Source organism: Papio anubis, chromosome 7 (genome assembly GCF_008728515.1).
Source record: "Papio anubis isolate 15944 chromosome 7, Panubis1.0, whole genome shotgun sequence".
NCBI classification, from domain to species: Eukaryota; Metazoa; Chordata; class Mammalia; order Primates; family Cercopithecidae; genus Papio; species Papio anubis.
In genome coordinates, this window is record NC_044982.1 from 121,343,422 (window position 1) to 121,369,501 (window position 26,080).

The following is a 26,080-nucleotide window of genomic DNA, read 5'->3' on the forward strand; positions in this document are numbered from 1 at the left end:
CGCCCCAGGTTTGTTTTTGTTTGTTTGTTTTACACCACGTTTATACGCCGGTGCACGGTTTACCACTGAAAACATCTTTCATCTACAGGCTATATCTTTTGTTTAACACAAATAAATGCAGTAGTCCTAGGAGACGGAATAGAAGGAGGTGGGGCGTAGGCAGACTCATCTCTGCGGTGCATTTTGCATCTGGCTCTCCGGCCCCAGTTTGGATCTTTCCTATCTTGTCTCTGCTTCCCTCTGCACAATCCTGAGTATTGCAGTACCTTACACTTAAGGAAATTTCGTCTTGCCAGAGTTGATCCATTTCAGCTCCGAAACATAACAGGACCTAGTGCAACGACAAACGTATAAGGAACTTGCAACAAGAGTGACCGAATCCTTTGGGGGGGGGGGAAAGCCACCACTTAATGAATATCTACCATTTGTCAAGGGCTTCACCAATATTTCATTGAAATATTCCTGACCGAATAAATAAATAATAAAAGAAAAGAAAAAAGAAAATGGGGGGGAGAGGGCAGAAAAATAAAATAATGTTTTAAAAATTCCAGACTGCCCCACCCTGTGGGTTTTACTGTTTTACTGTCATCATTTTACCCCAGTCACTGAGAGGTAAAGCCTGATAAGACTTATAGAGGCACAGACCCTGAAAAAATCGGGACCCAGTCCTCAGGTAATTGAATTGCAAAAACACAGTCCTAAGTGGTAAGATAAGGAGGAAACAAAGTCCAACCACATTCAGATTTCCTTCGACGACTTAGTGAATGTTTTCTGAAATATCTTTCCAACAGAGAAATGGTGCATCTGCTTTGCTAGTGCTTGAGCATGCACGTAGTCCATCTCGTGGGCCCTGCGGCCTTTGGGACCTCAGTCGATCTGCCTCGAGCGGTCGCACAGCTCCCAGCCTCCAGGCGCGCCGCAAGAGGACGGTCAGGCGCAAAGCCCCGGAGCCACCCAGGGACAGCGGCGGGTACTCTACCAGCGGAAGCTGGGAGCTGCCGGGCAGCGTTCCATTCAGAACCCATTCCTTTTCTCTTCAGTGGAGGTGAAATGATCCTTTCCAGGTAACAGCCGAGAATAGGGGACCGCGGGACATCTCCGCCTCTTCCTTGGCTCAGGGCCTTCGATGTAAGGCGTTAGAGGACAATCTTTGGTGACTGGATTTCTGTTCTTCCCCTGGAGATACCTCGTTCTTTGGAGGCTACTTGGGCAATTGGGTGAGTAGTTTTAAATGTCTCCCTAGGGATGCCAAATAAGAAAACGACCAACGTCGGTGTGACTCCCTCTCCTTTAGCACAGACAATCCATCAGACTGGAATATTATTAGTCTATGTATGTGGAAGGGGGTGTTATGGGGAGTAAAATAGAATCCAAGAGTGAAGGACTTGGCCCAAAAAGCACTGTTCGCTTTGTTCTAATCCCAGCACTTTGGGAGGCCGAGACGGGCGGATCACGAGGTCAGGAGATCGAGACCATCCTGGCTAACACGGTGAAACCCCGTCTCTACTAAAAAAAAAAAATACAAGAAACTAGCCGCGCGAGGTGGCGGGCGCCTGTAGTCCCAGCCACTCGGGAGGCTGAGGCAGGAGAATGGCGTAAACCCGGGAGGCGGAGCTTGCAGTGAGCTGAGATCCGGCCACTGCACTGGGAGACAGAGCCAGACTCCGTCTCAAAAAAAAAAAAAAAAAAAGAAAGAAAAAGAAAAAAGAAAGAAAGAAAGAAAGAAGGAAGGAAGGAAGGAAGGAAGGAAGGAAGGAAGGAAGGAAGGAAGGAAAGAGAGAGAAAGAAAAGAAAGAAATTGTCCGGACGCGGTGGCTCACGCCTGTAATCCTAGCACTTTGGGAGGCTGAGGTGAAAGGATCCCGAGGTCAGGGGTTCGAGACCAGCCTGACCAACAAGGTGAAGCCCCGTCTCTCCTGGGAAAAAAAGAAAGAAAGAAAAGAAACTTGTCTCATAACAGAAATTCTGAAAGACACAGGCAGTTCCTAGTCCCAGAAAATCCAGAGACCTGGCTGACTTTCTTTCCTCTGCACACACCCTACACTCACCTGCTGAGGGAACTTGGGCAAGTCTTAGCCTCTTTGGACACATAGAGTCAATGCATTGGCATTGCAGGATGCCTTTCCAACCTGCGTGCTTGCAGATTCTTATGAACGTGTCTCCAGAAAGCTCAATAGTCCAGGCTTGAAAAAGCACTGGTTTGTCCTCCTTTCTGGGCCCCTGGAGGAGAGGAAGGTAACAGTCTGGGGTCCATTCTGGGACTCTTTAAAAGCACTCGTGGCTTGAGTCTCAGGAAAGTGAACTCAGAGGGAATTGTAATCTTCGCAAACACCTATACAATAGCACTTCTTGTATGCCAGGAGCTGTTCTCAGTGCTTTACACATATTAACAGAAAACAGTTCTATGAAGTAGGTACTGTTCATCTCCCTATGTTATAGATGAGGAAGCTGAGGCACAGAGAGATTCAACAACTTGCCCAGTGTCATTCATCAATGGCAGGGCAGCATTGAGACCTCAGTAAATCTGGCTCCAGAGTTTGTACGCTTAGCCAAACATCTGAGGATGAAGAGAGGAGATCAGGTTGTTTAGAATTCATGGGAAGAGCACGCAGATCCAGTTCTGCTTTTGTTGGTATTCTGAATGCAAGGCAGGAGTCACATGTTTGCAATGGATCAAGACTTTAGAGCAGGGTAGCTAGGAATGGGTGGACCTGTGTGCCAGTGACCTGGAAAAATATGACGGAGTGAAGGAGTACCCTCTTTAGGACATAGTTGGAATAGAAACAAAGTTTTCCTTTTCTAGGTTGACAATCACTTACCTGACACCTGCTCCCAAAACTAATCCTATTGATGAAGGATCTTCTTTCTGAGCAGTAAACCTGTTTAATTAAACTTATGCAAATGAGCTTAATTGCTTCTCAGTGGCTGTTGTCCAGAAGCACCTAGGGATTCCTTCCCTTAGACATTTTCAGCACCTAGATGAACCACAAAGTTGGAAGCCATTCATCTAGACATGTGTTGTGTGCCTGTGGAGTCCTGGGCCCTGCGTTGTAGATTGCAAGGAAGAGCAAGGTGTGACCCCTGCTGTCAACTTACTTTCTTAGGGCAACAGACACTTAAACAACCGAGAATAACAAAGGGAGGTGAGTGCCCTGCTAGCCTCATGAACAGAGTGCCACTAGAACACGGAGTCACCTGTGTTCCAGGAGCTGAGGGGTCTAATAAGTGGTGCTTTAGCACACAGGTTACCCTGATTTGCAGAGGAAATGGAGATGGGAAGGAACTTACTGCTTTCTCCCATGGGGGTGAAAAATAAAACCACTTGATGCTGTCTCCAACGGTGGCTCCAGCTTTACTCAGTCTCTCACTCTGGATTTGCCAGGACAGGTGAGGATAGAGATAATCTGTCCCACTGCGGCGCTCAAGAGGGGTCCCGGTTTCCTCTGAATAAGAGGGCTCCCGGCTTCCGTGCGCTCTGGTCCCTTATCCCAGATCTAGGACTCCAGAGCCAGACCTCCTGTAGGCACCGCTGGGGACCAGGCCAAACCAAACACCCCAGGAGAACAGCCCGGAGGACATTCTGTGCTCAACTGCCTCCTCCCAACTTCCAGGCCCCACTTGTTCTCCCTGGGAGCCCAGGCACCCTAGTCTGGGCATTCGGGCGTTGGCTGTAATGCCTAAAATCTGTCGCAAGGTGGCAACATTGTGGCGAGAAATAGACTTTTTTTAAATCCCGGTTTTTTTTTTTTTAAAGCATATTTTCCCTATTAATGTTTCATTTAACTTAATTAGAATCTGGTAAACTAATTAAAGTAGCTACGAGCCCCGCAATCAGCAATAATTCGTATAATTATTGATAATTACATCCATACCAATCGTTTGGTTATTAACATTTTCGGGGGAACAAACCACTTCTAAAGGGACGCGAAGCCCAGGAGGGTTTTTGCGACTGAGCTTTCTGGGTCGGATCCGCCTACGACTCCAGTCCGCAGAGATTCCGGCCCAAATGGGGCGTCCCTTCCGGAAGGCCCCAGCCGCCTAGGAGTTTTTCCACTTTGGGGGGAATTGGGAAGGAAGGTTGGGAAGGAGCATTTGCCAGGCTCCTCTGTCGGGCCGCAGCCACGGAACTTCCTGCCTGGGTGGTAATGGTTATGCCCATTTTACAGGGAAGAAAAGTGCGGCTTCCAAAGGTGCAATCCGCGGTGGGGAAAGGCGCCGGCAAACTCCCACACCAGCGCTGTCCCGCCCTGTCGCAGTTCCACGGGCCCTGGCGCGCCCTGGGGTCTCCAGTCTCTTCCTCTCTGGACCTCAGTTTCGCCATGGGTCCAGCGGAGAACGGATCAGGTTCCCATGCATATGAAACGTTCCCGCTCCCTAGAGGGACCCTGCCCAGGGATGGTATGTCCGGAGGCGTTGCCTCGCGGTGTGCCGGGCGCCCTCAACATTGTTACCTCCTTCGTGTCCTCTCTGGGCTTAGCCGTTGGAACATCCTGGGACGCCAAGCCTCCGACCCCCAGCGCAAAGGACTCTAGGGATTGGCTTCCCGGCTGTTCCGCGCAGCTGGACTCCCCGTCTGCGCAGCTTCGGGGAGGCCCAGAGCGCGCCCCTACTCGCCGGCTCCGTCCGAAGCCCACCAAGACAACCCACCACGAAACTTCCCGGTCCCTGCAGCCCAGGGCTCCCGGTCCCGAACCGCTGGCCGGTGGCACGGGGCCTGCCGTCCGCTTTCTACGAGCCGCATGGACGGAGGCCTGCGTGTTATTTCACAGAGGCCGAAACAGAGACCCAGGAAAGATAAAAGAAGGGCGCAACCCGGGACCCCCACTAGCCAGCCGAGGGCGAGAAATGGAAGCCAAGGCTGAATGATTCCCAGTGCCGTGCGCTCTCTCCCACTCCATCCACACTCTCCTCCTCGCAAAAAGAGTGTTCTGCAGTTTGCAACATCGTCTCTAGCCCAAGCGGGAGGTGCGCTGTGGAAACTGAGGCCGCTGGGAGGCCTTGCCAACCGCGACCCGGATGTCGGACGCCCCAGCGGAGGCCTGGCAAGTCCTTAGCCCTTCTCGGACTAAAATGGACCGAACAGAAAATGCGGACCGGGGTCCCTCCTTTCGGGTAGCGGCAGGGCAGACGGGAGGCCGCCTGTGACCGAGCTCTCCAAGTCCCGCCTTCCTTTCCAGGCCTGCCGGGCGTAGACCCACCTTACGCGCTGCGACCTCCACCCCGCCCCAGTGCCCCCAGGCCAGGCCGGCGGTGCCCGCGCCATTTAAAGGGACAATTCTGGTTGAACCTAGGATTCCCGGCAGGGAGCCCTGTCTGTGAGCGCCCCGGAAGTAACTTCCCCGATGTGGCAGGCGTGGAAATGGGCACGGATGAACCTTCGGCGCCTTCGAGCGCTTGAAGAAAGGGCCGGGGACCTCTGCTCTAAGGACCATGACATAATGCCCCTCCTCCATCACGGGCCCAAGGGAGGGTCCTAAACGCGGCGAGGGAGTGCTCTGTGGGGGAAAATTGAGTGTGTCTGGAGGGGACAGTGGAGAGGTTGAGTGCTCGCTGCTGCCCACCTGAGCAGGCCCGATTCTGACCCCGGGCGCCCCAGAACCCGCGAGGCTGCTCCCACCCCCACCTGTTGCACAGTGCTCCGCCCGCCCCTCTCCGCCGATGCACTCCCATCTCCGTAGCCCCAGAAGTGACATCTTTTTTTTTTATTATAATTATTAAAAACGAAAGTCAAGGGTATAGGGTGGTCTCCCCAAACAGGCTCCAGGTGGTTGCCATCTCGTGAGTCAGTTGTCGCCCTTTTAAAGTGCTGTTACATCAAGAGGTTACAACAAAAAAATAGACAAAGCAAAATCCAAAGGGGAATGCAAAACGGGACTGGAAGTGGGTCCAGGAGAAGGAAGCAAAAATAACTTACAGCATAAATAAATTAAAGTGAACCTAATACTGAACCGAGAGACTCACAGTACATTTATATCCATTGCACATAGCCACTTTGTCATTAGGAACAGGAGTTTCAGAAGTGGACGGGACGGGGAGTGCGGGGCAGGCGCCAGCGAAGTTGCTACATTGTATTCACAATCCGGTTCAAGGCTATACAAAGGGAGGGGGCTCTCTCCCCTCCCGCCCCCGTCTGTCCAGTTTTAACCCCTTGAGGTCCGATGCCCTAGAGTTCAAACGGGGTAGGGGGATTTGAGGTGCGAGGCGGTATTTACACTTGGAAACCAAGCCGGCGCCCTGGACTGGGACGCCCGGGAGGGGGCGGGCAAGGTCGGGGAGCCCGGGAGGAAGGCGGGCGGACGGGCGGCTGTATTTACATCGGTCGGGTCCGAATGGCTTGTTCCTCGCTCAGGGCCGCCGCGGCAGCGGGTATTTACAAGGAGCAGCATGGCTTGAGGGCGCAGGGGTGCGGCCAGGCCGGCCCTAGGGCAACAGCGGGGGCTTGAAGGAGCAGTTGCCAGTGCAGTGGCGGGGCGTCAGCATCTTGCAGGAGAAGTGGTGCAGGGCGTCGTGGGCTTCTGGGGAGAGAGTCGCGAGGGTCACTCTGGGCTCCTCTCCTGGCTGACCTCACCGCGCAGTCCACCACTTCCCCTCCCCGACCTTACCCAACCCTTTGGGGTCAGGGAATCTCAACGCAGCGGATCAGGAGAAGGCAGGAAGGTAGGACAAAGGCTGGTGATTTAGAACCACTGCTCTGGTTCAGTAGCCCCATTTTACAGAAGAGGAAACTGAGGCACAGTAAGAGAGGGGTCAGCCTGCTCAAAGCCAGAATTGGTACTAGAAGGCAGATTTTCTGGCGCCCAAAGCCCAAGTGGCTTTCTTTACCCCACCATCGTAGAATAATCTTCCCGTTAAAATCAGTTTCCACTTTTCTCCCTCTCAGATTCTGATCCATGTGGATCGTGGCCTTCCTCACTAGTCCCACTATTCATTCATTCACTCGACAGCACGGCCGGCACCCAGCACCCCTCCTATTTTTTGTTTCCTGGCTTCCGCACCTTTCAATTTCTGCTGGATGGCGTAGCGCGCCTTCCGCTCCTGGTCGAGTTCGTTACACAGGGTATCTGGAAGACAAGAGGAGGGGCCAGTCAGGAAACGCAGACCACACTCCGAAAGGCCGGGGTCACAGCCCGAGCTTCCTCCTCTCCCCAGGGCGCAGCTCCGCGCAGACACAACTCCAGGGACGGGGGAGGGGGTACCGGAGCTCCTAACTGCAGACTGGCGGAGGAAGGAAATGGCCTGGGATGGCGCTTAGAGGCAGACGGATCTAACCAAAATTAAAGCAAACTTAGGCATTACTTCCCAGGTAATTTTACGCCTCGATTTTTAATTTAGAAACCATGGAAATTGCCGCGATAAGAAGTTCAATCACTCCATGTAATGATGCCTGCAAGCCGTTTGCTGGGCTCGCTTGCCATTCTGAGGCTAATCAGAGTATACAAAGGATATTAAATAAAAAAAATAATTGTTAAATTACCTTCAATTTAAATCCAAATGACTGAGCCAACATTGCGGCTCCTGCCAGACGAGAGGCAGTTACGGCCCGTGCACGCGCTCACCTGACTCCCGTCTTACCTCTGACAATTTGCAGCTGTTGCACCATTTCTTCTCGATAAGCCAATTCCCTCTTCATTTGATCCTGAAAATTATCTGTGCAAATTGATTAAGTGAGAGCTGTTACGCACAGCCCCCTCCCCCAGCTCCACTTCCTCACTCCCTGCCCCCCTCCCCCCGCTTTCACCCCTACCCCCACTCCCACCCAGCCATTCGCCGACAACCCTGGAAAAGGACAGTTTCTTGGCTCCTGCAGGGCGCCTAGTGCCAGTTGCCTGGCACCTGGCTTTCGGAGTAGGTCGGGGCACCCTGGTGGAAGGCTCGGTGATGAGGTGGGATGAGGCAGGATGGCAGTGGGTACCTTTGAGACTCTGAAATTCCCGTTCCAGCTTCTTGCGGAGCTCCATTTGTTCCAGGAGCAGTTTTTGCAATTCGTCTGGGAAAGGGGAAAAGTGGGAGGTAAAGGGGGAGGTAAAGCAGGGTTATGTGGAGCTCAGGGGACCTAGAAAGCACCCAGGTTCTGCCTTGGTCAACAACCCTGAGAGGAGAGTTGAGGAGGATGACCAGTAGGTGGAGGCCCTCCACTCTCTGGCTTTACCAACTGCATTCAAAGGATTTAGGTGAAGAAACTGGGCTGTGGGATAGGATGCCCAGGAGAATAAATTCAGGATGGTGGAATCTAAGCCCTGGCTCCAGGAACTATGCAGCTGGGCAACTGCTTTAACTTGTTCCTAACTCCCTAATCTAAGAAGCTGGCCCACAGAAACTTGATTTCCCACTTCAAGTGACAGACCCTCCCCCACCCCCACCCTTTCCATATAAATCAGGGAGGCTTTGGTCAGAGCCTTGGACACCTTTCCCAGAAAAATACACATACAACAGTTTGCCTACAATTTCAGAAGGTCTGAAGACTGCCAAATCCATGCTAAGAACCCTCACTATAAAGCACCAATGATTTTGAAGGTAATGGCATTTCCTGTAATTCTGTAACTAGGAAGAATGGAAGACCACCAATGCTTGTCTTCCTCCTGCCACCAATTCCGAAGACCATCTATGGGCTAGTTGAGGGACAGGGAGCTAGGTGTAGAGGCTTCTGTGAGTACCCTCAGAACCAACTCCAGAGGGATAGATGTGGCACCTGCCCTGACCATGAGGTCATGGGTATCTGGGCCCTCCACCAGAAGAGGCTCCTTTGAAATGCAAGAATGAAAGGTAGAAGGGCAAAGTGGGGCTAGAGACTCCCCTACTCTGCACCTCAAACCATAGTCTCCTCCTTACAGGCTGAGCAGTAACCCCCAGGGATCCCCATTCTGCAAACAAGCTCCATCCTCACTCCATTTAGGGTAAGGTGGAGGTGGTTATACGTCAATTCCAGGAGAAAGAAAAACACCTCTCACATTCCTAAAATAAATGCTTCCCTGCAATCTTGCATTGAAGTCCTGTTTTCCATTGAGTTTAGAGGACCCAGACTGTCCTGTCTGATTGTCCACAGGCATCAAAAGTTCTCATCATCGTTATTCATTTCTCTTTCTTGCAAGGCTATTCAGACAGACCTGGGCCTTGGGAACCAAACTTCCAATAAACTTCTGGGGGTTTGTTTTACTCCCATTCTCCACCCACACATACATACCTCTGTGCCAGGGTAATGTGTCCAGAGGATCATACTTTCCACCCAAAGAAAGGAAAACTGATCCCCCCAAGGCCATGTCTTTCCACACTCACCCCCTACACGGATAACACCCCTCTACAGGAATGACCCATCACCCTCAGGCACAGTGTACACCTTTTTCACAAATTTAGCCTCACCTCTGGCCAGGTTCTCGATATCTTTCTCCACCAGCTGAGTTCCTGTGACATCCAAGGTAAGCCCATCTTCGCCTGGGATACAAGGGCAGATAAGAGGGGTTCTGTCCTGGGAGAGCCCTTGAGAGGGAAGGGGTGGGCTTCTCAGGAACCACATCGAGTCAGGGACCTACCCTAGACCCTCTGCCTTTAGAGGAGACAGTTACAGGCATCCGGTACTACCCACCTTCTAAGACATCATGGTAGGGAGTAGAAGAGTGACCCCTGGAGGAGACGGCCCAGGGAAGATGGGCCATCTAAGGGCAGGAAGTGCCCTTTGACCTATTTTATGTGGGTGAGGACGTCCCTCCATTTCCTTTCAGTACATCCTCTGTCCTTACCTGAAAAAACCTCAAATCCATCAAGGAGGCAGAAAACCTGGCCTGCACCCTGCTCGCATTAAATATTTATCTGCTCGCCGAGGAAGAAAACTGGCAGCCACTTACACTTGATTAAAAGCCTTTCTCGCAAGCCTCTGGGAACGTGGGCGACCTGGGTCCCAGCTCCCGGGTGCGGTGGGGAGCGATGGGTTCAAGGGTTGGCTCACCTCTGTCTGTATTTGCAGGACTTGGCTGGGAGATACTCCTTTGGTCTGGATAGGATTTCCTCGTTTCCAAATCATCGGCGGGCGAGTGATTGTCTTCTTTATCTGGCTCTTGAAGGCAATAAACCGAGTTTCAAGGAGAGGCAAAGAAACCGTGACCCCGATACTACCGGAGCTGCCGCGGTCGGGGCACCCGAGCCCTAATTAAAAGCGTCGTGGCCGCCTCTGGTTCCCGGCTGTGCGCCCAGGCTCGCGCCCTGAGGCTTTGGGCCGGGCCCCCCCCCCCGACCCCCGCGCGTGGTCTGCTCATCTCCGGGCTTCACGCCCCCGCCCCAGCCCCTTGGAAAAGAGCAAGATGAGCAGCCGAGCCCACCAGGGACCAGCGACCTACATCGTGCGCAGATACTGGGGCACCGCGAGCGCGCGTGGCCGCCCGGTCTTTCCGCGCGACTCTTGCCGAGAACGCGACCCAGGCTGCGACCTTCGGGGTGGGTAGGGGGACATCGTCCGGGGTTCGGCTGCCTCGACCTGCCCGAATTTCCGCGGCCCCCAACCCCTCCTCTGCGAGGAACCTGGTAAGGCGCGCAAGTGCAGGGCGGCTCCCACCACCCAGCGTTGGGCCTCAGCTACCCTGGCGCTTCTGGGGTACCCAAGCGCGCGGCCATGTGCCCCCATCCTCCGCCCGGATCCGGCCTAGCCAAAGGGGACCCCGCGGCTAAACACACTTGCTGAATAAATGAGAGGCCTTGCAGGGGTGTCGGGCGTGATTTTGTTAAGTGTTTAACTCCGTGTCTGGGTGTACTGCAGCATGTGTGTGCGCGTGGTGCAGAGGGCGTGTTGTCATTGTTGTTTTTAAGTAACCAAAGGTTGAAAGTTGTTGGGAGTATTAGCTTAGCTTCCTTGTTTTCATTATTTTTCTTTCCCTCTCCCTCTTCCTCTGCGTCTCTCTCCTTGTCTTTCTTAACAGGCTTTCCTTGACCCCGGCCCTCTGTCTGCGGTCCCCCCATTACAGTGGCCAGCGGCCGCGACAGGCGTTACCGTGGGCCTCGGGGGTGCAGAGGTAGGAGGCCGCGGGCCCCAGCGCCACCGCCGCGCTCTTCATGTGCTCATCTCTCTCGGGCGCGTACACCTGCGGCGGCCGAGAAATGACAGGCGATTAGGGGGGCGCCCTGCGGCGGCCCGAAGACGCCCAGCCCTACCCCGCGGCCAAGAGGGAAAGCCGAGGGGGTGGCAGAGGTTGGTGCGTCCGCAGGACTTGAGCCGGCACAGCGACGCACGCGGCGCACCCTTGCGCCCTTGTGGATTCAGGATAATTATTAGCCCCCGCGGGAAAATTACTCTAAACACAAAGCGGCTTCCAAGCCAAGGGCCGTTCAAAGTGTCCTCCACCCTCTGCACCCAGCTTCTTTTAGGCACTTTCTCTCCCGCCGGTACCCCGTCCCCGGCACAAATGACGCCTTTCGCATCCGGTTAATGATTCGTGTTTTAATGAACCGAATGTACAGGTATGCGCACTCACTTTCAAAATGGCCAACGACTCCAGCCTGGCTGCATCCTGCCCCTCAAGCCCCGGCCCTGCCAACTTGCGAGCCCCCCTCCCGCCCCGCACGCGGTCCGGAGACAGCTTCCCAGCAACGAACCCTGTGGTTCCCAAGGCGGGAGTGCGAAGAGACTCGGAAAACTGCGAGTTGGGGTGGTGGGAGATTCCAGGGACCCGGTACTGCTGGGGCCGGACTCAGGGAAAGGCCACACTGTCCTCTCTTCTCCTCTTCCTTGGGGCTCTGATGCCCACCCGGGCGAGCGCTTTTCTCTGGCTCTGAGTTCCTTTCTTACCTCGTCTTTCTTCCTCCACACCCCTTTTCTGTCTCTGTATCTGGCAGTCTCTGCCGGTCTCCTCCCCATTCCCATCAACAAAAACAAAGCACACACGTTCCCCAGTCCTTCCCCCGCCCCCAGCTTCCCTTCCCTTCGAAACCCTCACTGGAGGGTGCGGGTGGGCCCAGTTTCGCAGCGCGCCAGAGGCTGGGCCTGCAGAGAGTGGCCTGGGCCTGCTGTTCCCACGCCTGCGCGGAACAAAATTCCCGTCCTCCGCCCGGCCCCGCAGCCCCGCCAGGCACAGGGTAAGTGGGAAGGCGCCACCTGCGGGGCGGGCGCGGGGCTCACCTTGGCCGGCGCGGGGCCTCCTAGGGTCCCGCAAGGCTCTCGCAGCTCGTAGCCGCCGCCGCTTGGCGGGCTCCTCTCAGGTCTCCGCACCACGTCGTCGGCCGCCAAGTCCCCAAATGAGGGCCGGCCAGCTGGGGGTGGCCCGAGGCGGCGCCGGTGGCGGGGGCTGCCGCCGTCGGGAGAGTCTGCGGGACCGTCCGCTCCAGAGGAGGTGGCGGAAGGGGGTCCAGTGGGCTGTTCACCGTCTGGGCCACCCCCTGCGCTGGGTGCGCAGGGCTCGGTCTCGTCCTGTGCGCCCTCGTCGTCGGGGAAGCGGTTGGATTCCACGTCCACCTCGGGTTCGTCCGCGGTGTCCACGTCGGGCGAAGCGGAATGGTAGCTGGAGCTGCCCTCGCTCAGAAAGTCCGGGCTCACGTAGCCGCCGCTCCCAGCGCCGGGTCCCGGCCCGCGAGCAGGCCCCGCGCCGTACGCCTCCCGGGCGCTCCCGTAGAGCTTAGCGATGCTCTCAGTGTCTTTGACCACCGGCCGGAAGGCCGACACATAGGAGCCTTTGCGTGCGGGCGGCGGGGGCGGCGGGGGCAGTGGGGCCAGGGGCGGTGGCAGCGCCTCGTCCGCGCCGTCTTCGTCCAGGGGCCCGCGGGACAGAGCGCTCGGGCAGCGCTCCTCCGCGCCGAGGCCGCCCTCTTTGGCTGGCTCGGCACCGTCCAGGGGCTCTGGGCCACCGCTGCCAGCAGCTGCCGCCGCCGCCGCCGCTGCCGCCGCCACGGCTGCTGCCACGGCCTTGGCTTGGCTCTGAGCAGCGGGGTAGGACGGTACCGGGAGGCTACCTGCTGCTGGCCAGAACATGGGAAACGTCGGGTACACAGTGGCGGCGGCGGCCGCTGCAGCCACTGCCGCTGCGTCCTTGGCTGCCCCGGAGGGTTGATGCCCCCAGAACATGGCGCCACCGCCCGGGCCCGCTCCTGCCCCCGGGGGCAAGTGGCTGGCTCCCGGGCCCCCCGCACCCCCGCCAGTCCCCGCGCCGCCGCCGCCGCTCCCAGTGCCAGGACCGCCCTTTGGCTCGCCCGCACCTAAAACCGGGTCGTCCTTTTTAGGGCATAGGCCGAAGGCCGTAGGGAAGCCGTAAGGATGGGGGAAAAGTGGTGGGGGCAGCTTTTGCAGGAGCCCAAAGCCTTTGCTGGGCACCGGGATCACCGGGTAGCTTCGTACGCCTGCGCCGCCACCAGGCCCTCCTGGGCCCGCCGGGCCACTAGCTCCGGTCGCCAGGCCAAGTCCGCGCTGCGGGTGGGGTGGAGGTGGCCCCGGAGGCCCAGCTGCCTCATCTTCACCACATCGCAGGCTTTTGTGGGGCGGCGGGCCTGGGGCCATCTCCGCACTGCACCCTGGGCCGCCGCCTCCACCGCCGCCAGCACCACCCTTCCCCTGCCCACCCGACCCGCCATTAGCACCGCCTCCGCCGCCTCCTTGTAGGGAGAAGGTCCGCTTGCGCGTGCCGCCATTAAACATGGCCTTGACGTCCTCCCAAGCATGGCTCAGTTCGTCTGTGGCCGACTTATCACTGAGTTTGAGGTGACGACGCCAGGAGTTGAAGTTGGCGGCATCGGGCTGTGTGTACTTGGCGTCGGGTGTGCGGTGCGAGTGGAAGATGAACTTGTTGGGCGAGAAGTACATGCTGCAGTAGCCGCACTTGATGCACTTGGCACGAGAGCTGTTGTAACGCGCAGGGATGAAACTACCACGCGACCCCCACGCACACTCGTGCACCACATCGAAGGCGAAGTTCTCGGGCAGCTTGGGTGGTTTGTGCTCGCCCAGGAACGACTTGCACAGGCGTTCGGCCTCTCGCTTGGTGATCATGCCGCAGCGGCGCGACGAGATGGGCATGGCCCCGGCCCGACGCAGAATCTCCAGCTGTACCGGCGTGCACTGCACGCACGTGATGCCCAGGGCCACGCGGCGGTTGTGGATCTCATTGTAGCTGTAGTTCTTGAGGAGGGTGTTGGAGATCTGCGCCAGGCACAGGCGCTCCTGGCCGTCGATGACCAGCGACACAATGGGCACCCCGTACAGCGAAGTCTCGCCCACCTGGTTGGGTTTGAGAGCGCTGGAGCCCGAGTACGGCTGCAGCTCCTGCTTGGAGTTGGGCGAGGAACTGCCCTCGCGCCCCGGCCCCAGCTGAGTGGTGAGAGCTTCCATGCCGCCGCTCCTGCAAAATAGAGAAAGCAGAGAGCAGATAAGCCATTTTCAGCTCCGCCGCCGAGTCTCGGGCCCGCCCAGTGGGGCGCGCCGAGTTGGGCGCGCGGGGGATACTTGGCAGTGGGGAGTCCAAACTCATTCACCCCCTGGACAGGCGTCTTTTGTTATTCAGACCCATGTTGGCGCCGTTAACAAAAGCCCCCGGGGTTTGGGGGAGGAGAAGGGGTAATGGAGACCTCAGGAATGCCCGGTCTGCAAGGAACCCAATCCCGTTTTCGGATTGGGAAGGAAGTGAAACCCAGATACACAGAGTGACTTGCCCAAGGCCACACAGCAAAGCCATTGCCAAATCCAGGCTTTTTCAGCGCCCAAATCTGTGCGCCTTCGGCAACACTCGCAGCCGGTGCTGCCGGCCCGGGTCCTGAAGCCCGGACTTCGGGGACCGGCCGCCCCTCTGCTCAGTCGCGCATGCACGCGGGCGGGCGGGGGCAGTGAGAGGAGGGATGGGGAGGCGGGGGAGGGGCGGTCACTGCCCATCTCCAGACAGCAGGGGGTGGAGGGGGGTGGGGAGAAGGAGGAGGGAACCGGGTCTGCCCGGGAAGGAGAGAGGCGGAGGCTACCGCTGTTCGCGGTGCTGAACCCGACCCTCTCCGAAGCGCTCCGTGCGCGCCCGGACCTAGCGCGGCCCCCACCGCACCCAGCTCGGTGCCGAGCCGGCTTCCGGGGACAGCATTGCCAGTTTCCACAAACCCGAGCTTCTCCTCTCACGCCTGGCTCCCACGTTCGTTGAGCAGAAAGATTTCGGCTGGATATATAAACCTTTTTCTTTCCAGCTATTAGTGAGACCAGGATCCTGCAGTTCTCACCACATTTTCTGCATTTTTAGCTGTATTCCAGACCAAAGCTGGTTTCCACCGAGGTCAACGCGTGGGACAGAGAGGTTCTCAAGGAACTTTGTTGGGATCCACTTCTTAGCTTCCAGTCGCCCACTCCCTGAGCTTTCCTCCTTCATATATGCCTTTCCCACTCGGGCCAACTGCAGGCTCCGGGGCTCTGAGCTTCCTCTTTCAGGGGCATCACCTCTCTGAGCATCCTTCATGCCTCGCTGTCCTGGTTCATATGGGCTGGAAGGAATATCGGCCATCTTCGTAGCCATTTCAAGGCTCCAGGTACAAAAGTTGCTGCTGGTCCTGCACTTTGCTCTCTGGCTGAGGCAGGGAGGGAGCTGTGCAGGCAGACCTCAGCAGCGGGGACACTTGGGGACTGATGTTTGGGGCCCTCTAGGTCGCCTGACCCAGCCACATGTCCTCAGACAAGCCAAGCTCCCATCAGAGCGCCTGCAGCCTGCGGCCAGGGTAGCCCAACCCTGAGGGCTTCTCCCTTGCAGTCGGCCCTGAAGGTAAATCCATTTTCAGAGGGGCCACTCCAGACAGACAGGGGATCCCAGTTCAAAAGCCTTCAGCAAGGAGACTGGAATCTTCTGTTTATCTGTCTCTCTCCCTTCTTCTCTATTTGTCTAGGAGCCCCTCATTTGTCGATCTTATCTGTCCCTGAGCTGTCTCTGCCAGCTCGCTCCTCTTTCTTTCATCTGTTTTGTACCTTCTTCAAGTATCAAGCTATTTATGTATTATCTGTCTGTTTCATCTTTATCTCCGAGGATCGAACTAAAATAAGTTGACCCTCATTTCGGGTTGAAGTCCTTTATATCATTTTAGGAGGCAAAAACACTGTCCTGACTCCCGGGCTGACAAGCCCCGCGCCCTCCTGGAGGTGGCTGGAGGGCGCGCAGGGCTGGGAAATGACAGCTTCTCGGTTTCTCGAAATCGGCAACTGTGCCTGGCCCGCATACAGTGAAGAGAGCGCCCGAGCCGAGAGCGTACCCCAGCTGAGGGTCCTGGGTCCCTGCGCGGTTTTCCCTGAATGAGAGGAGGGGATCCGGGCCCGGAGTCAGAAGAAGGGGGTCCCTAGGAAAGGAACGGAATTTCGGGGGCCAAAGCGGAAAGCACAGGCGAAGGGCCATATGCAGCGACAAGGAGCAGCAGCCAGAGCAGCTTGGGGAACACTCGTCGGCTCCCGGAGCTTGAGGGACGAGCCTGGGGAGGGCAGCGAAGCGAAAGACTGGCAATGGTGGGAGCGAGGCGGTGGTGTGGTTAGGTATAATCATAAAATCAACAGCCACAGGAGCCCAAATCAGAACTAAACGAAAAAAAAAGCTGCAGGGGCAGAGCACCGGGGCGACCGGCTATCGGACGTGGGTACTCACAGTGCGGCGGCGGCTGGAGCCGGGCGAGCGGTGCGCGGAGGTGAGCGGCGGGAGGAGCGGCAGGCGGGAGTCCGGGATCCACCGGGCTCTCCGGGTGACGGCGCGGCCCCTCCCCGCGCGCGCGCACAGCCGCGCTCCCTGGTTCTCCGCGCTCCCACCCGCGGCCCCTCCCGCTCTCAGCGGGCGCGGGGCGCCGGGGCCCCGGGCTCGGAGATGCGAACCCTGAGCTGTTGACCCCGAGGCCGGGGACTGGCCGGAATTAGAGGCCGAAGCCTGGAGCGCATGGCGCGGCGGCGGGGACAGCGCGGTCACAGCCCGAGTGGCGGGGCAGGCGCGTCTGACAGCTGTGAGCCGAGGCGCCACACCCACCGCCCGCGCAGTCGCTAGCGACCTCCCCGGGTCCGCCCGCCCGCGGGCCACGCGCGGCGCCCGCCGCCTCCCCGCAGCCCCAGGGCCTGCACTCCCCAGGTAAGCGACCGCACACCTGCGTCCAGCGCCCTGCACCTGCGTCCCGCTCTAGCTGAAGAGGCCAAGAAGGAGGAAAGGCCCCGGGGCCAAAAAGTTTGTCCCCAAGAATGAAGTGGGGAAGGCCCAGTGCTCCTGGCCAACGAGCCAGTTTTGGTCTGGACCAGGACCGGGTGATGGGGCTAAGGGGGACTCAAGAGGAACGGGCGCAGGGAGGAGTACTTCACTTTCGGGCTGCAGGCAAGGGCCGGGGTGGTGGAGCCTACAGTGGCCCTGGGGAACCAGTAGGGTCACCAGAGTCCGGGACAGGGACCTCGGTGCCAGGCAGCGAGGATGGCAGCTGGGAAGGAGCAGATCTGCCTCCCCCATGCTCCTGACTTCGGTGGGAGGTATCAGGAGAGCTCTAACCTGAGGAGGGGCGTTCTCCTGTTTCTGTCCCTGGGCAGGCGACTTGGGAACTAGGTTTGGGGAGCCCTTGGCCTTGAATGCCTCCCCTCGCCGTCACCAGCAGGCCCAGGGCAGGAGCCAAGTCATCGCTGGGAGTGATCTGAGATCAACTACTCTCTCAGCGCTGCTAACCCAGTTTCCCCACGGGGTAGGTCCAGTCCCCTGATGCTACGGACGCCCCTGGGTACCTCCTCTCTCTGCTCAAAGCTCCGTTTCTCTCCACCCCTCTCCTGTCTCTCTCAATCGGTCTGTCCGTCTTCACCATTCTTTCCCCTAATGCCCCATTGGGTCCCCTTCTCTTCCTCTCTCAATCTGTCTCTACTTCTTCGTTTGAGTTACCAGTCGCACCCCGCCCCTCTTTACCCGCACCCGGGCGCCCCGTCGGCCGCTTCCACCACCCCCTCCCTGCCCCCCTGGCATTAAGTGTCCTTAATGGACACGTTAATTAAACTGTAATTAATCATACTGTCCAGCCTAAGTTTGAACAATTACCCTAATCAAACAGAAGTTAATAATGGCAGGGATGGCCTGGGGCTCGGCAGGCCGCCTGGGCAGGGGGCGCAGCGGCCACGGCGACTACCGGCAGTGGCAGTAGCGACAAACACAGCCTGTCCTTGGAACCCGGAAGGCGCCATAAATCTTTCGCGGGTAGCGGCGCGGGGTCGCCCTCACCCCCCTCGCCTCGTTTTTCCCTCGGGCTACCGGGTATGGGCCCCCTTCTCTCCTGCGTCCCAACTCCTCTGGGGCGTGTCTCTCCTTTTCCTCCACTTCTCCCTTCTCTTCTTTTCCCTCCTGGCTCTCAGAGACCCTGGGAAGGGGCTCTGGAAGCGCGAACCGATCGCTGAGGCCTGGAGCAGGGACTGAGGAGGGGGCAGGCCCAGCCCACGGACTCCTTTGCCTTCTTCCCGGCTACGCTGGCTGACGTAGGGTACCGTTCTCCTAGGCCCCGAAAACCTCTCCCAAATTTGTGGGCTCTGTCTCCTCTGAGGATCTCTTTTAGATCGGGTTCTTGCCCTCTTCCCCCTCCTCAGTTCCAGTCTTTCTGTCTCTCATCTCCCTGCTTTTCCCTTTTCTCCCAGAGCAGTCCTGGAACCTGCTCAGTCCCTTTCTTTCTGCCTCTGGCCCCTCCATTCGGGCGTCTTTCCCAGGCTGTGCCTCTGTCCCGCTCCAACTCCCCGCTGTCTTTCCTCCCACACCTTCCCTAGGGAGAACATAGGAACCTATTTTCCGTCCCAGTCCGTGAGCTGCCCCTAAGTCCCCGCCAGCTCATTCTCCCTCCCTCGGCCCAGGCTCCCCCACCCCATAATTACAATCCCGTTCGGTAATTATTCTTAGCCTCCTAATGATTTTTTAAAAGGCATCTCAGAATTCGGCGTGGTCGCGACAAGGATCCTGGAGCCAGGACGCCCCCAGGGTGTTGGGGGGTGGGAGTGAACAGAGGATGGGCTGGGTCCCCCTGAGCAGGGCCTGCCTGTCCTGCCTCTGTTGTACAGCGAGGGCCAAAGACGCCTCCGTTTCCAACAGCCCGGCCGCAGGGGCCCCCGGGACCTCTTAGACAAAGGGTACCGCCCCGCACCAGGGGGCGTGCAGCGTCGACTCTGCGTCCCCGTTCAGCACCAAGCTACGGACAGCTCCCCGCGCTCTGGCCAATGCCAGGAGACCCACCCAGCTCCTGTCCCTGATCTAAGTTGGAGAAAGACTGAAGGCTCGTGGACAGAGGCTGGGGAAGCCCCGCTGTTCAGGGCTGGGCACCGGGGAGCAGGTCGTGGGGGTAGGAGCTGGGGCTCTACGATGGGCCGGCGTCCGGCGGGTTAATATCACCGCGGACCGCACTTTACTGATTGAAGAGCCGGTTCTTACAGGGGCCCTGGGAATAGATTGGAACCACTTATTCCCATTTTACAGGAGGAAACTGAGGATCCGGCAGTAGAAGCCAACCCCTGACCTTCTCCTCAACCAAGGCCCTCAGCCCATAAGGGACGCAGGCTGATCTCTAGACTCAAAAAGTGGTGCCTGGCATGCTGCAGAAAGGGCCTAGCCTGAAGGAGGGACGGTAAGGAAGGCGCAGCGCTGCGTTTCAGTATCGCCCTCACTACACGATGCAGAGGAGGAAGGCCTGGCACAGCCAGGGCACTTGCTCAGGTTCAGGCAGGCAGTGAGTGGCAGAGCTGGGACCGCAACCCAGGCTCCGACGGGATGGGCGGGACCCCTCTTCCTCAGTGGGCTCTGGTCCTGCGGCCTTGTCCAGAGCCCGCAGTCGTCGCTGCCCTTGGCCTTCCTGACCCCCATTATTGAAGATTCTCTCTCTTTTATCCGCTGCCGGGTGGCACCAGGGGTCGAAGAGCCGGACTCTGGATGCGAGCTGTGCCTTGTGCACTTCTCCTCCCACTGGCGGGGTCCGCGCTGCCTCCGTGTCCCGGGTGTGGCGTCCATTTGGGCTCCGGCTTGGGCTGGGGCTGGGCGGACGCGCTTCCTCCGCAAGCACATATCTTTTACTAGTTGAATTAACAGCAGTTTTCGTCAGTTAATTAGGTTTAATTTACATAATTAGTACAGTATAAAGAGGATTGGGGATAATCACGGGGTACGTAGCGCTTACTGTGTAAACACGTATTCTGAATTAAAAATCAGATGTAATTAAGGCGCGCAGGCCCTGTTTAGGCAGGGTTTTAATTGTAATGAATTTCTAATTAACACTCAATGATTGCCAAATGCAAAGGGCTGTAAAATTTTCTTGTAGTTTTGCTAATTTATTGTTTACTTAATATCTGGATATTAATCCGACGGCCACACAGGGCAGAGCCCGGCGCGGCGGCTGCCCTTGCCCAAGCAAGTGAAAGAGGTTGGGCGGGGCCTGCCGGGCACCAACCCGAGAGCAAATGTGAGGAGAAGGCGGGGGCCTCGGAGCCCGTGAGAAGGTGCTCAGAGCTCCGGGCCCACCTCACTCCGGTTGCGGACCAGAGACTGAGGCTGGAGAGGGCCCAGACTTGGCGGGAGGCCGCACCCTCTGGATTTCCGCTGCCTGGACCAGGCTCTTTGGGATCATAGGTGAGACCAGCGCTCCTCACGGCAGGGTACTCCCTGTTCTTGGGAACATCGAAAGGAGGAGAACAACCGCAGTCCTGGTGGGCCCAGACCCGATTCCTCTGCTGACTCCAGGAAGGGCCCTGGACTTTGCCTGGGCCTGCATATCTGCATCTGTAGGATGGGCACATGGACCCCCACTTTGCAGGAGTGAAGGAGAGTGAAGGATTGATCCAGAGTCCAGGGGCTCATGAACACCTCTCTTCTAGAGCCCTGCAGATGGGTGGAGCTTGGTGGCCCTACTTAGGTGTAGGACGCTTAAGCTTCTGGGGAGAGGGAGAGCCAGGAGGCCTCGGGAATGGTTTGAAGGTCTCGAGGCCCGGCTCTGCCCTCCTGAGGCTCTCTCACCTGGGTATGCAAGTTAGGCTGGCAGAGACTAAGGAGGGAACCCTGGACCAGCCTTCTTTGCCCGAACAAGACAGAGAAGCCTCCCAGGCCTGAGCACAGGTGTTAGAAAAAGAAGAGCTGGGGCAACATAGATCCCATCTCTACAAAAAAAAAAATATATATATATATATATATATATATATATATGTGTGTGTGTGTGTGTGTGTATATACACACACATACACACGCACATACATATATATACATATATACATATATGTATACATAGAGAGGGAGACAGGGGGAGAGGGGGGCTGGGGCATGGTGGTGCTCAGCTGTGGCCCCAGCTACTTGGGAGACTGAGGCAGGAGGATCACTTGAGCCCAGGAGAGGGAGGCTGCAGTGAGCTATGATTGCACCACTGCACTCCAGCCTGGGCAACAGAAGGAGACCCTGTCTGTTAAACAAAACAAAACAAAACAAAACATCTCTTAAAGGAAAAGAGGGTGGCTGAGCAGCTCCAGCTGGCCCCAGGTTTTCCCATGAGTATCCTCTCCCGAATCTCTAGCTTGGGTCCCTGCCTGCATCCTGGCTGGTCCCAGAGGTGAGAGGCTCACCTCCTATCAGCTCCAGCTTAGCCACAGCCTCTTTCCAAGGTCTTTTCAGCATGGGGGAGACTATGTGGACACTTAGAAGTTTCCAATGAACCTGTGAAAACACATTGAGAAAACTCAGTGTCACCGGAGGCTTCCACCCCACAGAGCAGGCTACCTTACCTTCTCCCTCCCTGCGTCCACCTCTCCTGAGCCTCCTCTAAGTCTGCCTTCGTGCCGGCCCTCATCCCCCTCTGTCCATGGCTGTTTTATTTTCATCATTGGATTGTTCATGGGTTAATATTTTCTGGTCACTTTTTTGTGTTTCTCTCTCTCCCACTGGAATGTTGTGTTTGCAGTTGCATACCCAGGACCTGGCACTTAGTAGGTACTCGGCATGTTTGGTGGACGAAATGAGCATTTGAGAATGAGGGTTGTGAGCTCCAGCCTACGTCCCACTTGACTTGCTGGCCACAGTTATTGATCCTGTTGGGGTCTAGTGGCCAATGTGGTTCTTCAAGAGGTTTTCTGCTCCCTAGTGATGTTTAGGAGGTCTTGGGATTCCCACCCTCCACACAGACTCAAAGCTATCCAGACAGAGACCTCCAAAACACTTGTTCTTGGGAGGTGGGGAGCTGCTGGCAGGCTTGCCAAGCTTTCCCTGGTTGCAAGAGGCTTCCCCAGGGGTTCTTCCATCAGCATCATGGATAAAGGGCTGGAAAGAAAACAGGCTCTGGAGCCAGCAACACTTGCTCTGTTTGAGTCTCTAAACCCGCAACTGTAACGTACTCATGTGGGCTTCACAGGGATGTCATTTTTTTTTTTTAAATGGAATCTTGCTCACTCTGTCACCCAGGCTGGCGTGCAGTGGTATGATCCTGGCTCACTGCAACCTCTGCTTCCCGTGTTCAAGGGATTTTCCTGTCTCAGCCTTCCAAGTATCTGGGATTACAAGCGCCCTCCACCACACTCAGCTGATTTTTGTATTTTTAGTAGAGACAGAGTTTCATCATGTTGGCCAGGCTGGTCTTGAACTCCTGGCTTCAAACAATCCACCCAACTTGACCTCTCAAAGTGCTGGGATTACAGGCATGAGCCACAGCACGTGGCCTGATGTCACAATGATGAACTAAGGTGCTGGGAATATGGAACACAGCCAGGGATGGGACTAGAGTAATGTACCTTGGGTGAAAAATTTAAGAAGTCACTCAGTCTCAGGGGTCCTGAAAGTCCTCCCTCTAGTCCCAGTCCTGCACAAATCACATGGCAGAGTAGGCGCTCAGCACATGTGAGCTCCTCCTTCCCTGATAGCCTCCAATCACTTCAAGATGGCTGCCTAAACATTGGTGGAGTCGGGTCTGCATGCTGGGACAGTTTGAGGCATCTCTGAGCCCAGGTTCTGGGGTGTGGGAAAACCACAGGATGCCACATCAGTCAGAGGAAGGACTTGAGTTCCAGGCATGTCATACAGTTCCCCATAGTCTCCCGGACTCCACTGACCCCAAGGGAACCTGAGTCGAGATATCATGCACATACCATATACTCCATCCACTTAAAGTCTACAACTCAATGATTTTCTTTTGTAATTCACAGAGTTGTGCAACCATCACCCCATCAATGCTCGAATATTTCCAGCACCCCAAAGAGAAACTCTTTACTTATTAGTTATCATCCCTCATGTCCCTACTCCCCCCCAGCCCTGGGCAGCTACCAGTCTACTTTCTGTTCTACAGATTTGCTTCTTCTGGACATTTCCTATAAATGGAATAATATAATATTGGTCTTTTGTGACTGGCTTCTTTCACTTGGCATAATGTTTTCAAGGTTCACCCATGTTGTAGCATGTATCGGCACTTCATTCCTTTTTATTGCCAAATACTATTCCATCATATGGATATACCACATTGTTTATCCATTCATCCATCAATAGATATTTGGGTTGTTCCCCCTTTTGGCGAGTATGAATGATGCTGCTATAAGCATTCATGCACACATTTTTGTGTGGTTGCATATTTTAATTTATCTTGGGTATATATCGAAGTGTGGAATTGGTGGGTGATACCATGACTCTATAGTTAACCTTGTAAAGAAATGCCAGATTACTTTTCCAAAGAATGGCGCCATTTTACATTCACATCAGCAATGGATGAAGGTTCTGATCTTTCTACATCCTCAAAAACACTTGTAATTATTTGTCTTTTTTTTATAGCCTTCCTGCTGGGTATGAAATAATACATTATTGTGGTTTTGATTTGCATTTCCCTGATAAAATGATGTTAAACATCTTTTATGTGCTTATTAGTCATTTGCTGAGAAATGTCTATTTATATAATTTCCCTATTTTTTCAACTGGGTTATTTGTACTTTTATTATTGAGTTGTAAGAGTTATTTATATATTCTAGATATAAGTCCCTTATCAAATGCATGATTTGAAAGTAACTTCTCCCATTCTATGAGTTTTCTTTTTACTCATAGTATTTTCTTAATGGTGTCCTTTGAAGCACACACATTTTTAATTTTTGTGGCATCCAATTTATTGTGTTTTTTGTTTGTTTGTTTGTTTTTGGCTGCTTGTGCTTTGGCCTCATATCTAAGAAGGCTGTGCTGTGAGATTTACTTCTATATTTTCCTCTAAGAACTTTTATAGCTTCAGCTCTTTACTTTTAGTCTATGATTAACCCATCTATTTGGAGTTAACATTTGTGTATGATGTGAGATAGGGATCCAAATTCATTCTTTTGCATGTGGATATCCAGTTGCCTCAGCACTATTGTTGAAAGATTATTCTCTCTCCTTTAAATTGCCTTGACCCCTTGCTGACTTTTCTGGTCTGGAGAAATGAGTATCCTCCCTCCCCCAGGAGAGACGGTACCAGCTTTGCTGGGATTTTTAGTGAACAAGCAGGAAGCCCCCACTGGGGCAGGGAGACTCCCCAGGACTTCTCTGAAACCTCAGCAAGGCCCAGCATAGGTGCTAGAGACACCATGAATTCATCAAACACTTACTCAGTACCTCCTGTATGTCAGGAGCTGAGGATACAGTGGGGGATTAAGGCAAGCTAGTCCCTCCTCTCTAGAGTTTACACTCCAGCAGGGAGATGGACAAGAAAGATTACTGTAATTCCAAGTGGTGACAATTGCTGTGAAAAGGAAGTAAAGCAGGGTAAGGGGTTACAAAGGGACAGGATTAGGGCTGGTGGTGGCAGTGTTGTAGGAGGAGAGTCGCTTTTCTATTTCCATTGACACCAGCTAAGGAAGTTGGGTCCCCACTGTGCACCAGACACTGTGCTGCCCTCTTGGCATCTCTCATCTCATTTTGTTTTCCTAAGAATCTTATGATGCCAGCACACCCATTTCACAGCTGAGGAAGCTGAGGTTCAGAGAGGTGAAGTGATTTGCCCAAAGCCACACAGCCAGGAAGTAGTAGCTATAAGACTCAAACCCAGACCTGTCTGAAGTGAAAGCTGTTTCTTCAGCAACAGCTGCCTCCCTGTAAGATGCAGGCTGTGTTCTCCCGGGACTCTCACTCCAGTAAGGGGGACAGAACACCTCCTCGCAGTCACTCCACCCAGGCTGGCGTGCAGCAGCGGCACATGCCCCATGCATCTCTTGCATCGAAATGCAGAGGGTGAAGTGAATCACCATTGGGTGGGGGAGGAGGAAGGGGAAAAGCCTCAACAATATTTGCTGGAGAATGATGGTCCCTGAGCGTCACCATGAGCTACCACTGCATCACAGAGGAAGGAGGCCCCATTTCTCCTGGGGAAGGAATATTTCAGAAGTGGGGAGTCACCAGGACTTCAGTGGTTGTATGCGGGTCTGTGTGTATGTGGGGCAGTGGTGCCTGGTGGGAGGAAGGGGACAGAAACCAGCCCTTTAGAAGTGTTTTGTGCTTATCATGGCCTGTAGCAGGGATGATTTAATAATGACATCAACAATATCCACTACTGTAATTACCCACTCTGCCATTGAGGAAACTGAGGTTCAGAGAGGTTAGGCATCTTGCCTAGGGTCACACAGTGAGTCAATGGAGGACCCAAGACTTGAACCCAGGTCTGTGTGACTCCAAGCCCATGCCCTTCATAGCTACATTCTTTTTTTTTTTTTTTTTTTTTTTTTTGAGACTGAGTTCCGTTCTTATTGCCCAGGCTGGAGTGCAATGGCATGATCTTGGCTCACCGCAACCTCTGCCTCCTGGGTTCAAGTGATTCTCCTGCCTCAGCCTCCCAAGCAGCTGGGATTACAGGCATGAGCCACCACGCCTGGCTAATTTTGTATTTTTAGTAGAGATGGGGTTTCTCCATGTTGGTCAGCCTGGTCTCAAACTCCCGACCTCAGGTGATCCACCTGCCTTGGCCTCCCAAAGTGCTGAGATTACAAGCATGAGCCACTGCGCCCGGCCTTCATAGCTACATTCATCTGCCTCCCCCACAGGATTGCCAAAAAAGACCCAGGAGGCCATGGGGTAGAAAAGAAGGGTTCGATTTGGGTATCAGGAGACTTGCATTGAATCCCGCCTCCCCCACTGCCTTGCTGGGACTCTGACCAAGAGATTTAACATTTTCTAAAACAAATTATTATTATTACAAAATAATATATGTTTAT

At 55.3% G+C, this 26,080-nt stretch overlaps 3 protein-coding genes across 10 annotated transcripts in view; 1 reads left to right on the top strand and 2 right to left on the bottom strand.

The window, feature by feature from the left end:
* Window positions 1-4,006: 4,006 nt before the first annotated feature.
* LOC116275959 lies at window positions 4,007-5,948 on the top strand. The gene has a single exon (XM_031669226.1). It carries the CDS (start codon window positions 4,351-4,353, stop codon window positions 4,864-4,866), a length of 516 nt encoding a protein of 171 aa, XP_031525086.1. The 5' UTR covers window positions 4,007-4,350; the 3' UTR covers window positions 4,867-5,948.
* On the bottom strand, window positions 5,697-14,717 carry SKOR1 (SKI family transcriptional corepressor 1). The gene is made up of 9 exons (XM_031669227.1): window positions 14,533-14,717; window positions 12,101-14,306; window positions 10,976-11,066; window positions 9,941-10,048; window positions 9,358-9,429; window positions 7,913-7,987; window positions 7,573-7,647; window positions 6,996-7,061; window positions 5,697-6,515 (listed from the first exon to the last, which is right to left on the bottom strand). Exons 1-9 carry the CDS (start codon window positions 14,637-14,639, stop codon window positions 6,421-6,423), a joined length of 2,895 nt encoding a protein of 964 aa, XP_031525087.1. The 5' UTR covers window positions 14,640-14,717; the 3' UTR covers window positions 5,697-6,420.
* Window positions 14,718-19,973: 5,256 nt separating this feature from the next.
* MAP2K5 (mitogen-activated protein kinase kinase 5) overlaps window positions 19,974-26,080 on the bottom strand; it is a 274,973-nt gene continuing 268,866 nt past the window's right edge. For 6 of the 8 annotated variants that reach the window (XM_021941782.1, XM_021941781.2, XM_021941778.1 and 3 more), the window contains 2 exons: window positions 21,500-21,590; window positions 19,974-20,669 (listed from right to left, as the gene is read on the bottom strand). In XM_021941782.1, coding sequence (XP_021797474.1) covers window positions 20,536-20,669; window positions 21,500-21,590 — 225 coding nt within the window. In that variant the 3' untranslated portion in view covers window positions 19,974-20,535. The remainder of the gene's footprint in view (window positions 20,670-21,499; window positions 21,591-26,080) is intronic. The other 2 variants (XM_021941779.1, XM_009210483.3) reach the window with 2 other exon arrangements.